The 12,440-nt window shown below is 45.5% G+C and overlaps 3 protein-coding genes across 5 annotated transcripts; all 3 read right to left on the bottom strand.

Annotated features, from left to right (window-relative positions):
* Positions 1–61: 61 nt before the first annotated feature.
* LOC117834777 (replication factor C subunit 3-like) lies at positions 62–5,620 on the bottom strand. 3 transcript variants are annotated; one of them, XM_072294800.1, is made up of 12 exons: positions 5,198–5,620; positions 3,365–4,647; positions 2,972–3,082; positions 2,851–2,883; positions 2,195–2,363; positions 1,926–2,107; positions 1,540–1,676; positions 1,332–1,427; positions 1,066–1,135; positions 882–956; positions 755–800; positions 62–486 (listed from the first exon to the last, which is right to left on the bottom strand). In XM_072294800.1, exons 2-12 carry the CDS (start codon positions 4,622–4,624, stop codon positions 428–430), a joined length of 2,238 nt encoding a protein of 745 aa, XP_072150901.1. In that variant the 5' UTR covers positions 4,625–4,647; positions 5,198–5,620; the 3' UTR covers positions 62–427. The 3 variants fall into 3 exon arrangements, with proteins under 3 accessions (XP_072150901.1, XP_072150902.1, XP_072150903.1); XM_072294801.1 differs by having other exon boundaries at positions 3,365–5,620; XM_072294802.1 differs by lacking the exon at positions 5,198–5,620 and having other exon boundaries at positions 2,989–3,082; positions 3,365–3,558.
* A 149-nt stretch (positions 5,621–5,769) lies between these two features.
* On the bottom strand, positions 5,770–7,857 carry LOC140220119 (probable pinoresinol-lariciresinol reductase 3). Its single transcript, XM_072294807.1, has 5 exons — positions 7,611–7,857; positions 7,392–7,526; positions 6,756–6,993; positions 6,435–6,638; positions 5,770–6,016 (listed from the first exon to the last, which is right to left on the bottom strand). Exons 1-5 carry the CDS (start codon positions 7,806–7,808, stop codon positions 5,856–5,858), a joined length of 936 nt encoding a protein of 311 aa, XP_072150908.1. The 5' UTR covers positions 7,809–7,857; the 3' UTR covers positions 5,770–5,855.
* A 145-nt stretch (positions 7,858–8,002) lies between these two features.
* LOC117834770 (uncharacterized) lies at positions 8,003–10,198 on the bottom strand. The gene is made up of 6 exons (XM_034714302.2): positions 9,897–10,198; positions 9,695–9,811; positions 9,420–9,558; positions 9,079–9,249; positions 8,728–8,983; positions 8,003–8,628 (listed from the first exon to the last, which is right to left on the bottom strand). The coding sequence occupies exons 1-6, from the start codon at positions 9,982–9,984 to the stop codon at positions 8,248–8,250; spliced, it is 1,152 nt and encodes a 383-aa protein (XP_034570193.1). The 5' UTR covers positions 9,985–10,198; the 3' UTR covers positions 8,003–8,247.
* Between the last annotated feature and the right edge of the window lie 2,242 nt (positions 10,199–12,440).

Raw genomic sequence — 12,440 nt, forward strand, 5'->3', positions numbered from 1 at the left:
AGGCTAAATAAAAGAGTCCTTTACCACACTAGCACCCCTAGTGTGGTGGATTGCTAGATGATGTATCGTATTCACAACAAATTACGTATTATGTCTCCCGAGCATATGTTTGCAACAACGCGTTGCCACCAGAGAAGGTATAGGCACTTATTCGATGTCCATATTCATAGTATGATGCACGTGGCTATGCGGAGGCAAAAAAGAAAAAAGAAAAGAAAAGGGTATGCACCATATACCAACTGCACAACACAGACAGGACGTACGACCATAGTACCATGGAACCAGAAAAAGACGCACCATGAGTCAATGACCGATAGGTGATAACACAGACAGGATTTCGACACAGCTGAACCACATTCAGACGTGCTTGCGTTTGGTCGTTCCGTCCTTTTCACATTTTCACCGCGCCATCTCCGGAATCTTGGACTCATTGTGAGCTGACTGACAAGCTCTTGCGGTGGATGCTCATGAACTTGGCAACAAACTCTGCCGAAGTAAAGGGGGGAAAAGGGATCAGATAGCCGTTAACTTTCCAGGAATCGCAGCAATCTGCAAAGCCCATGGAACACACAGAAATATGCTAACAAGTGACAATATGCCATTCCCCTAGCAAAAATCAGCATTGATCCAGAACCAAGTCTAATAATTTCCTTCCAACTAGATCCATATTTCCCTAGCACTTAGCCAACTGTGTATCAGAATACTAAATAGTAGTAGTGATTATTTGAATACAAGGAAAAAAATGGCAGCTTACCTTCCAATTTCAGCAGAGCACTTGCACCGACTGGCAACCGCTTATCCTGAAATTCATTATTCTCATATATCATTAACATAGCTCATTACGTAAAGTGCATGCAAATTCGAAGTACGAGCAAACTCACATAGTAGGCATGCCAGTAGTAGACCTCCCTCTTCACACTAGTCTGAATCCCCTTCAGGAAGAGTTCTACGAGCTTCTGCAAGAGATTCAGGAGTGATGTTCATATGTGTGGTTATTGTTCTGTTGAGACAAAAGCATCCTGAAGCACAAAGAGAAACTTTTCATCTCCGGTTCGCATAGTTTACCTGGAGTATTAGCTTAGGAGGTACAAATTCCACCAGGAGCTTCTGGAGCTTGCCTCGTGCCAAGAATAACCTACAAAACATTTTTCATCTGTTATGCAAATCTATAAGATGCAATCACACAGTTCAATGCCATTTCTGTGTGCAACGCATGCACAAACTGATGTACATAGTGACCGATCAAAGTCACCACAAGCTATAATGTGAAGTTGGTGGTGGGAGCAACTCGTTCCAAGGGCAATGTGAATGTATGACAGTTAGTGTCCCACCTTTTGGGAGCAGGATCATCCAAAATTTCTGCGGAAAGTTCCTCCAGAACCTCCTCCCATCCAAGTGGTATAGCTTGTCCATCAATGAAGGGATAACTGGTAAATTGAAAGGGAAACAGAAAAAAAATCAGAGAATAGTGAACTGCGATATTAGATTGAGAGGAACTAACTTTCACAAGACAGAAACAGAGAAATACTACGATCGTACTTGTTGGCTTTACATGCCTCCAACGCCAGTATGGCCTCCCTCAAGTTCTGTCTGGATTGACTTGCAATGGTAGTAGCAAAACTTGAAGGAAGATCAAAACTCTCTCTTTTTGATATATAAGTAAGGACATCCACAATCTGACAAGAATAAAATAAAATGTTAGTAAGTTGTTCTAAACTATTAACAAAATACTGGAGTGGAAATTTGCCCATGCTTCACAATATGAAGATAGATCATCAATAAATCACATATAAAGATCATATCAAGCAAAATAACATGCTAGAGTTGAATAGCTATCTCATGTAGTCATGTGTTCTGAATTTGGGACTTAGATAGTTGATGAAAACTAACATGTAAGGGCTGGCTTATAACTGAAGTGAACTCACCTCACGTGCACTGGGCACACCAATTGTAATAAGCTTGCAACGACTCTTTATAGAATCTATGAGATTAGATTCATCCTGGCAAGTCATTATTATCTTGCATGCATCAGAGGAGGAATCAAGTATCCATTTTATCAACCGCTGATTATTCTCGCTGACTTTATCAACATCATAGAGAACAATTACTGGAAAGAACAATTAATCATGTTATGAATAGTTCAAATAGAATGGCATTTCAAGAATGTTACAGAATTCCTGAGCATGAATTATACCTTTAAAGTTCTTTCTCAAAACTGGTTCAGTGATTTTACGCTTATCTGACATTTCATTTGCTAGAGTCATCAAAGCGTATCTAGCGTTCTTGGATTGAGACCTCATGTTGAGTTCCACATGGTGATTGCTTGATGACACTGGCACAAGAATGGGCACAGATGAAGATCCCTGCAAAATTATGGAAGCCTTAGCTCGCTCAATCTCATAAAACACAACTACTTTATGTGGTGATTTTTTCAAATAAAAAACACTAATGTTGAATAAAAGGAACGATGACAGGACTATGGAGAGATCTTTTAACGTCAACTATGGGCATGCTATTCGGCTATTGTAAAATCAAAGAGTTAATTAAAAAAACTACAATTGCACCTAAATGTCAAGGAACTACAACTTCTAGGACCAATTTTACAAAACTACAACTACTTGTGCCCTTAGTTTCACAGCGACCCGCATGTCATCCACATAATGACGGTGGGTCCATGCAAAATGTTGTAGTTCTGTGAAACTGGTATCGAAGTTGTAGTTCCTTGGTAGTTAGGTGCAAATAGTTGTGGTTTTGTGAAACTAACTCAAAATTAAAAGGTAATGGCAAAACATGGTATACTGCATGGACATGTTCAAATGTTGACTGATAGCCATTAACAACAGAACAAACCTGCCCATTGCAGCTCTTCAAATAGTGAGAGACCTGAAAAAGCCGCAACAAATATTTGATGAAATCTGTACATAGTATATATATTAACAGAACTTTCCATATTCAGTATTTAAGTTTGTACATTCAGAGAGGAATCACCAAATATCTCAGTGAGGACAGCTCTGCACAAAGACCTCTTTCCTGATCCTGGAGGTCCTTTGAAAATGATGTGTGGGCAAAACTCCGTGGAAACCTGTCACAACAGGATACTAACATTTATAAGACAAGAGCACCAGCTTTAAATTACTGGGACCACAACATGCAGAACAGTATGGCCATGCAAATGCCAATTAGGCACACTCATTAACAAATTCTAGTCTACACCTAAAAAAATGGCAGGCAGGATGAACTGAAAGGAAACTTTTTGGGCTGTGAAAATTTCAGAAACAGAATGCAGATACTTTGTTAAAGAAAAAACTATAAATTTATAATGGATAAAAACACATTTTATCTAAGAAAGATCTCGAGTGATTACCAATTGTTTAAGCTGCTGAACTTGCTCCCTGTGGCAAGTAAATCCATTTAAATTACGTGGACGATGTTTATCAGCCCACAAAAGTCTAATCTTCTCAACAACAAGTGCCTTCTGAATGAAACTTGATTCAGATTCATCTTTTGTTTTGTTGTTTGGCGTTCTTGACTTCCGGCATGCCTTGCCGGTCATGCATGGAAGCCAAGCATCATTTTGCACTTTGCTAGATGTGAATTTCACGACGCCTCCAACTAGTTTCCCAGTGAAATCACTAAACTTTCCACTCTCTCCACTTAATCTGCCACCACTATACGGGCTACTCAAAGTGGTAGTGCTGCTTATTTGGGAATGGCGGCCAGTAGCATAGCTGGATTTTGTAGTTGTACGCGATAGACCTGTCTGGGCTGAAACGAATTGTGACAGCTGGCCTAAATTACTGCTATTTTCTTGAGTAACACCTCCACTCTCAGCATGGGCATTTGGATGCATGGTAAGTGATTCGTCAATATTGCTATGCTTTGTTGATGTTTTCTCCAGTGGTGCCCTACAATCGCGGGAGAAGAAGATGTCACCTGTAGGTATCGACTCTGTGCTTGTAAATGCATACTCATTATATCTGGAATTAGGCAACTTGCCATTTGCGATCAACTCATTGATCTCCCGGGAACAATTTTCTGAGTTGATCTCCCGGGAACAATTTTCTGCATGCGAATCTTCTTCTATATTGTCAACAGCTTCTCTGGCTGGATATGCTGAGACAGAATTAGTGCCAGGAAATGCAGGAGCTCTAGCAGGTAGTTCCTTCTCTTGTGGCCGTAGTTTTGGTGTAGAAACTGATCGATTGCGCGAAAACCTTGCCTTGATTGATGATTTACTAAAGCTTTCCATAGAGGAACGAAATCTGGGAGGCGTCCGGCTATTCTTCTTACGTGATTCATTCTTTCCAGACACATGTGAAGAAGGTTGGCGCCTTTGTTCTGTTACTCGGGGAGGTGTACGACTGTACCTCAAGTTTGAAGTTTTCTCAACATTATAATCTCTTGCGCGGTTAGGGGATATGTTTTGCCTCCTAATACCAACTTGGCCATTCCTACCAGGATCTTTAGGAAGACGAGTCCTCTCTGATGTTAATACTCCATCGTTCCAAGGGCTTTCATGCCACTCGGTCTCTGTGTCTGAAGGTTCATAGCCACTTTTGTGCTTTATGGAAGAATCATTGCGAGAGTGCCTATTATGCCGTGAGTTGCTCTCTGCAGCTAGCATATTTATAGCTTGAATTTGAAATCCTGTGGTTCACAAGATTTGCAATCTTATAATATTGACAAAATAAAATAGAATAGAATAAAAGTATAAGCATAACTAAAGATAGAAAATGTCAGCATAGTTAAATTACTAAAGCAAACAAAACCCATCATGGGCAACACTGCTAGGAGTTTATAAAAATTTAAATTCACCTTTTCGTTCATCTTCAGTGGGATCTGAACCATGCTATTCACCAGGATGGTGTCTTACTAAATGGAACACAAAGGTTGGCATAAAGCTAAAAGCAAGGACATGCTCATACTCTGTGTCATGATTTGAAGTAGACAACCTGCTAATGTCTAAGTTTAGATCCATATTAATGTATAAGCAAGGTTACAATTATTGATGGATGATGGATTAGCAGTTTAGCACATATCTTAGTTACTGAGACTGAACTGTACAAAACATAAAGTATAAAGAGTCAAATCATCATTCCTATTCTTATTAAGATGCTGCAATCCGCGGGCTAAGGAAACATGTGATGCAAATCCTCATCAAATAAATGAATCAAAGCTGAAACAGGAAAGTAGTTACCTCAAGGATCAAGAACAGCATGTCATTCTTCAACCACCCCACAGTTGGAGGTCCAAACGAAGGACAAAAGCAAGAGTTATAAGGAGACAACTAAGAGGGAAAGACGAAACAGATGCCTTTTGTTTTGCTCTATTGGCATTCTTGTCCTCTTCTACTACTCCACCAAGGGTAGAAGAAACCAAAGAAGAAGAGAGGAAGCAGCCATTCTTCCCCATTACCTAGGCTGCTTATTCCAAAAAATCCATCGTCTATTCCTAGGAACAAAAGGCATATTTTTAAAAGGAGACAGCTTATGTAGGACCCAGCAGCTATACAATATTGCACTATGACTCCCTAATACTGATCTCTATCCTTTCTCACTATTTTCTAATTCTGTAAACCTTGCAGGCTTCAGTAATGAAAGTTTGAGAAGTCTGCTAAATCATCAGCGAGTATTTATTTGTTTGCGATTTGTCTGTGGCTTGGATATGAGCCTGTTACTGATTCACACGTGCCCAAGGATCATGTCATATATGTAGGATCAAAATTTGTCATGTCATCACCGCATTCACTTTCAGACAAAGATGGACAGATATTCATCACTCTTCACTTCTTTCAATATTCCACTTGAAAGGGCATAATTTATGAATTACAAGAAAGATATAAATAGGTCAATGTTCTAAACTAGTGTATCTAAGTACTTGCTCACTGTTGTATAATTTACATGGGGATACAGTTGAGTTCCTTCAATCAGAGGGTCAATTTCAAAATATGTGTGGTCACCCTTAACAAATGCTGAATAGATAAAAATCAAATCCATCTTCAAGGGAAATGGCGCATCTGCAATGAGAAAGAAAAAAAAAGAATGAGAATGCATGGTAATACATGAAACAAATGTCTTTTAGGAGATAATTTGCAAATTGCAATCAGAAAAGGAGAGGCTTCACAGTTTAATATTTTCATCAAATCTATTCTTCTTTGTTGAGGTAGCAACAATCTTCTACTCCATGATCCCATATACAAGTATAAATTTGCAACTATTCAGGTGAAGGTAATAAAAAGAATGAAATGTACTGATCAAATTATAAAATATCACAGTGCAGGAAAGTGCATCAGAAACTTCCCCAAACTTGGAGTACATTAAATGTTACGATGGTAACTAAAAGCATTGATTGTATTGAAGAAATTACACGGACACACAGGGGTTTAAAAAAGTAACAGAAATGCTACCACCTAACCTTGAGTGGTTTTAACTTACCAAGGATTTCTTTTAGGAGTTGCTCTTCTGTTATACATATCCTTTTCAGGGATTTATTGATTTTTGTCTCCCAGAGGTCAGCCAACTCATTCATTGAGCACACGTTTCCTGGAGGTCTCAGATACAACGTATTGTTTAGTGTCCTGGGATCCTCTATGGTACATATTGTAAATTGAGCAACATCACCCTCTTGAACAAACACGCCTGCAGAGAAATGTTCTTCCTTCAGGTAATATAATACACATGTAGAATGGCCTTTTACTTTTTCCCAAATTCAGAAAGCGGACCGAAAAGAAGAGAAGTGGAATAATATTATCAGACCTTTAGTGTTTCCTTCACCAAATATCTTAACTTCATCTCTAGGAGGAGCAGCTAGGCCTGGCTGCACAAGTGAAGGAAGCAAATACCGCATAAAGAAGTTGCAGCATATGTATGTATGAGGAATGCCTTCACTCTCGATCAAACGGCGGATTTCAATCTTCTTTTCATAGAAGCCATAATCCATGTCACAAATTTGAACCTTTGTTGGATCAAGTCCAAATTCAGCCGGAATAAATCTCTACAAGAAATCACTGAAAAATCAGAAGCGATGCCTCGTGTTTCCCAATGCAACAATGGTAGCAATAAATTTTCTAGTGGAAAAAGTCATAAAGAAAAGGTTCCAAAAATCCAGAATGCCCCTCCTACATGTCGTGAAAAACTAACACACGGCCAGTTATATGACCACAGAGACCTCCTTTCCAGTTTCCCAATATGATTAATCAGAAACCACCATAGTGCCAAAACCAATTTCATTCCCTTCATTAACAACTATAGCCATCTATTTTGCTGCATGTTTCCATTTTCAAATCATTACACTAAAACATTTTGATATGGCATGACAGCAGGTTCACAGAAAATCTAGAAATGTAACCCAGTTAAATGGAAATGCATTATGGATTTGGCTTGCAAGCTCACCTTCACACATCCAGCTTCCTTTATCGCCCGAATAAGGGGCTTCTGCTCGAGCGCCTGCTTCGTAGGCACCGCGCAGATGACAACGTCCACCTGCCGCACTGCCCTGAGCAGGCTTTGATAATCTTCCAGCGACCCCTGAACCACACCCAAGCGAAGCCTTATAGCGGATTGAACCACGCTCTAGTTGAGCAGAAGAGACTAGGGATGCCGCGCGTTTACCTCGAGCAGCGTGGCGCCGGCGGCTACGAGTGGCTCCAGCGAGGGGGAGTCGGGGCGGGCGAAGTGGTGGGGCCGGACGAGCGCGAAGGTGGGCTGTCCAGCGGCGAGGCTGGCCCGCGCGAGGCTGCCGCCGAAGCGGCCGGTGGCGCCCACCACCAGGACCCGGCTCCTCGCCCCCGCCCCCGCCGCCTCCGACATCGCCGCCCCGTTCGGTTCGATGCGATCCACGGCGTGATTGGCAACGCGCCTGGCGTTTGGCCAAGTGATTACCTCACGATCGAATCTGATCAAGAACCGTTGGTTCAGCACATCTCGCTGATCGGACGGCTTTGGAGCGAAGTTTAGGAGCAAGTGTTTCCTGTTGGAGGGTTGGTGGCCGAATGATTAGCCCGTTTAACAGAGAATTTTTGTTAATTATATTTCGAAGTAAATTGTTTTATGCGAAATTCATACATTTTTATCCTGAATTTTGATCGATCACTTATCATTCATTCAAGAACCCAATTCTCCAATTGCTACATGGAAATCACCGTATGAATTACTGGATTGCTATACAAGATATTCTAGTATGCTACACTGGCACTGTGGCACACGGGCCACCAAAATCAGCCCTGGGCCCCTGAACCCTGATCCATCATCAGACGGTCTGGAGGCTGGGCTCGGCCGGCTTGGCGCGGGCGTCGATGGCGGCGAGCCACTCGAGCAGGGCCCGGTTGGCCTGCTCCGGCGCCTCGTCGTGCGGGCAGTGGCCGGCCTGGAGGTGCACGACGGCGGTGTCAGCGTAGAACTCCTGGATCCGCGCGGCCTTGGCCGGGCCGACCCACGGGTCCAGGTCCCCCCACAGCAGCAGCAGTGGGCACGCCAGCTTCCCCAGCAGCCGGTCCAGCGTGTACCGGCTCTGGTTCGACATGAACCGCGACATCAGCCGGTAGTACACCTCGCCGGCGTTCGGGTCCGCCGCCGGTGCCGTGATCGAGCCGATCAGGTACTCGTCCACGTTGCTGGAATCAATGTACACCTGCAGTTTTTTTTAAAAAAAAGCAGACGACGATCTGAGTCAGATAAACCTCGACTGGCATGGCAAATGAAGAACCAGCTCGTGCTCGAGTCACGTTACGCTTTTCAAGACTTTCTCCACCCTGGCCGGCTGCTTGGACTGCCAGAAGAGGAACCCCAGCACCACCCGCTGGAAGGCCTCCTTGAGCGGCTTCACGACGAACCTGGACAGCGGGCTGCTTTCTTCCTCCTCCTCGGCCGGCGCGGCGGCCGGCTTGTTGGGGTCGGCGAACTGGCCGGCGGAGTTGAGCAGCACGACGCCCCGGACCAGCTCCGGCACCTCGGTCGCCGCGAACAGCGTCGTGAATCCTCCCAGGCTGATCGATCGAATGTTCACTTTCATTCAGGCATGTGCTGTACCGTCTGAATTTTCTGAAACTGAAGTAGGTGTGTTGAGTTAACCGCGGCGTACCTGTTGCCTACGAGGACGGCTGGTTCCTTGACGATCTCCCTGAGGAAGTCGGAGACCTGCTCCATCCAGATGGTGGCCTCGTAGTCGACCAGCGCCTTCTCGCTCCAGCCGAACCCCAGCAGGTCTATGGCGTACACCTTGTACTTCTTCGCCAGTTCAGGGATGTTGTACCTGAATCGATTGACAGCAGGTCACAGACTAGTACCAATGCATCACCTATTCACCTTGTCTCTGCCTCCCAGTGTCGCAGCAGGCAGCTCAAAATGTTTGCCCCTTACAGAACATTCGTAAACTGAACTTGTTTCAGTGCGAGGCTTCATTTGGCCCATAATTCAACATACCTCCAATGGAAGGCGGAAGCGCCGAAGCCGTGGATGAGCACGATGGGCTGCCCGGCGCCTTGCTCAACGTAGTGAATCCGGCGGCCCCGCCACGTCCAGAAGTTGTACCCGTCCGGTTTGAACGGCAAGACCTCCAGCCCTGCACGCACAACAGGCGAAACCGAGTCTCTGAAGATACAGACACCAGACATAATTTGATATTCCCAAATCGCATCGTTCAGACTTCAGACTTCAGAGCGTCTCGAATGTTGAGACGTCGAGCTAGGGTCAGGTACCTTGAGCGGAGCCGTTGGCGGAGGCGGGGGACGAGGTGGCCATCGAGCAGGAGACGGCGAGCGCGATCCCGGCCTTGGTCACCAGCTCCCTCCTCTGCATCATCAAGAACCTGCCCCCTGCCAATTGCCGGGCCCAAAGGATCAGTCTTGGGCGATAACCACAACAGAGTCAGGAGGTGGCGTGGACTTGGCAGAGACCCACCGTTGAGGCCGACCTGCGGGGAACCCGCGCCGCGGCAGCGGCCGGAGCCGCCGGCGGTTCGGAGGGCGGCCACGGACGCGACAGGCATCGGCAGAGGAGCAGGCAAGGCTTCTGGAGAGGGATGGAAGCACCGGAGCTGAGGAAGGAGACCGGGGGAAGGCTCGCCCGTCGGTTGGTTTTTGTGGGCTTGCGCCGGGGATCGTGTGGTCCGCCGTGGCGCGGCGCGCGATGGGGTAGCCGTGGACGCGCCCGGGCCAAAAGAGTTTGCTTGCGAAGGAGGCGAGTCGGCAACGGTGCGGTTCGGCCAGGTTTTTTCTTGGCCTGGGCTGTTGAATCCCCGCTGCCGAAGAAATATCTGTCGGAACGGCACCTGGGCCTTGTTCGCCGGCCGCGGCTGGGCCACGCACGGCATGGTTCCGAGCGGAAATCCTATCCATCTTCGGAAGATTTTTCTTTCTTCAGCAACTTTCAATGTTTGAGGTTGGTGCAAATAACCACGTCCGTCGGATTCCGTCCTCATCTCCTTCAACCCTAACACCCCGCTGCCGCTCCTTCCCCTGCTTTGCTGCGCCGCCGCTACCGCTCGCTCACGCCGCCGCGGCCGTCGCACTCGTTGCTGCCGCCCACGCCGCCACGGCCGTCGCGCGTGGCGCTGAGCTTGATGCCGCTTGCATGCTGCTTGCTGCCGCCCTGCCGCTTGCCTGCTGCAGCCCTGCATGGCTGCATCTTGCTTGTTGCCAGCTGCTGCTTGCCTCCTGCGCCGCTATGCAGTTTGCCTGCTGCAGACCTGCCGTCGCGGCCTCGCGTGTGCTGCTGCCCCTCGCGCCGTTGCTGCTCATCCTGCGCCACCACCCGCGGACGCTGCGTGCGCCGCCGCCGGGCACACCTTGCCGACGAAGAAGAAGAAAACCGAACTATATTTTTTCGGAAATGTTTATCTACATTTCTCAAAATGTTGAATTTATTCTTTGAAAATGTTGGAATAGGTCGAAGAAAATGTTGAAAATAATGAACTATCGCAACATAATGAGCGTAACAAAAGTTGGTGAATATAAAAAAATATTGAACTAAAATGTTGAATTACTCCCATCCGTTCTAAGGTGCAGGTTGTTTTGGTTTTTCTAGGTGTATAGATATTATTATGTATATGGATATAGTGTACGTCTTAGAAAAGCTATAACGACCTACAATTTAGAATGAAGAGAGTAGATCTCAATAAATGTTGAACCAATATTTTAAAAATGTTGAAGTAGGTTTAAAAAATTGTTTGAATATAGTATTCCAAAATGTTGAATTCTCGACCTCGTTTCAACATTTTTAATGTTTATACTATTTCAACATTTTAACTAGACTGTTGAATATGTTTCTTAGATGGTTAAATCAAGATTTTTTTAAAAAAATTGAAACACCTAAAAGTGTTTCCTTGAATTAGAACCATTTAAAAAAAGCACGATGGTAAATCCCTAACGAGATATTCGTTTGATAGCTCAAAACAATATTTCTAAATTCCCACGTGCTATCCTCATCTTGACCACATGTCGCATAAAAAAATAATTAACAAACCAGCTTACTGATGCTTCTATAGTTTTATGGGATAAAGCCGATTCGTAAACGGACGGTGGGTGGAGTAGCTGGTTCGCTGGGCTAATCTTGATTTGTGGGCCGTTTCCTGGGCTCTGTGCGATATGTAACGTTTCTTTCTTCCGGTAGACAGATAGGTGTTCCGAGCCGCCAAGCGAAGTGCACGCATCACACATTTCACACGTACTACCTGCGAAACAAAATACAGACAGAAATAGTGTCTTTTAACTTTTCCATAGAAATGCTCAAGGGAGGTAAAAAAAAGATCAGGCCAGGATTTCAGTTGGATCTTCAGGAGCCAGCGACGCTCTGACTCTGAACATCTCCAAGGCAAATCCTCCTTGCGAGATTCCCATCGTTCGAGACTTGGGACATTTCGCAGCCTTAAAACCGTCAACCGGTGGAGGATCATTCGGTGGTGCACATGTGAAGGCGCTGCAAGCAAAGCACGCACGATTCAGCTCTGATGAACAGCAGCAAAACAGCGCGCAGCTGCTGCTACTGCTGCTCCTCGTGCCAGTTCAGAATCTCTAGACGGCGAGCTCGTGATGGCACCAGCCGCACCCCGGGGGGGGCCTCGCTAGCGCTCGCAGCTCGCTTGAAAAAGAGGCTACTCGGCGCGAACCGCGAAGCACTAGTTTATGCAATGGACCACGGGCGCCTCTCTGAGCGCACGTCGATGGGTGAGCTGAGCTCCACTTGGAAAAATTATCACCTCTGCTGCAGCCGGGAGCAGCACACCGGGCCGGGCACACAGTGTTTTTGACCGGGCCAGGCACTGACAGGTGGACCGCACTACTCCTGGGCCCACCTGACAGAGTCAGTGGGGGTGGAAAATGAGTGATGGAAATAAACCATAACTCTTCGATTTAAAAAGTGCAGGAGCATAATAAAATATGTGAAAGTCCCTGAGGCTGGGAGACCACTTGTGAGAAATGAAACCTTTCTGCATGGTGCCCATTT

Source organism: Setaria viridis, chromosome 1 (assembly GCF_005286985.2).
Source record: "Setaria viridis chromosome 1, Setaria_viridis_v4.0, whole genome shotgun sequence".
In the NCBI taxonomy this organism is placed as follows: domain Eukaryota; kingdom Viridiplantae; phylum Streptophyta; class Magnoliopsida; order Poales; family Poaceae; genus Setaria; species Setaria viridis.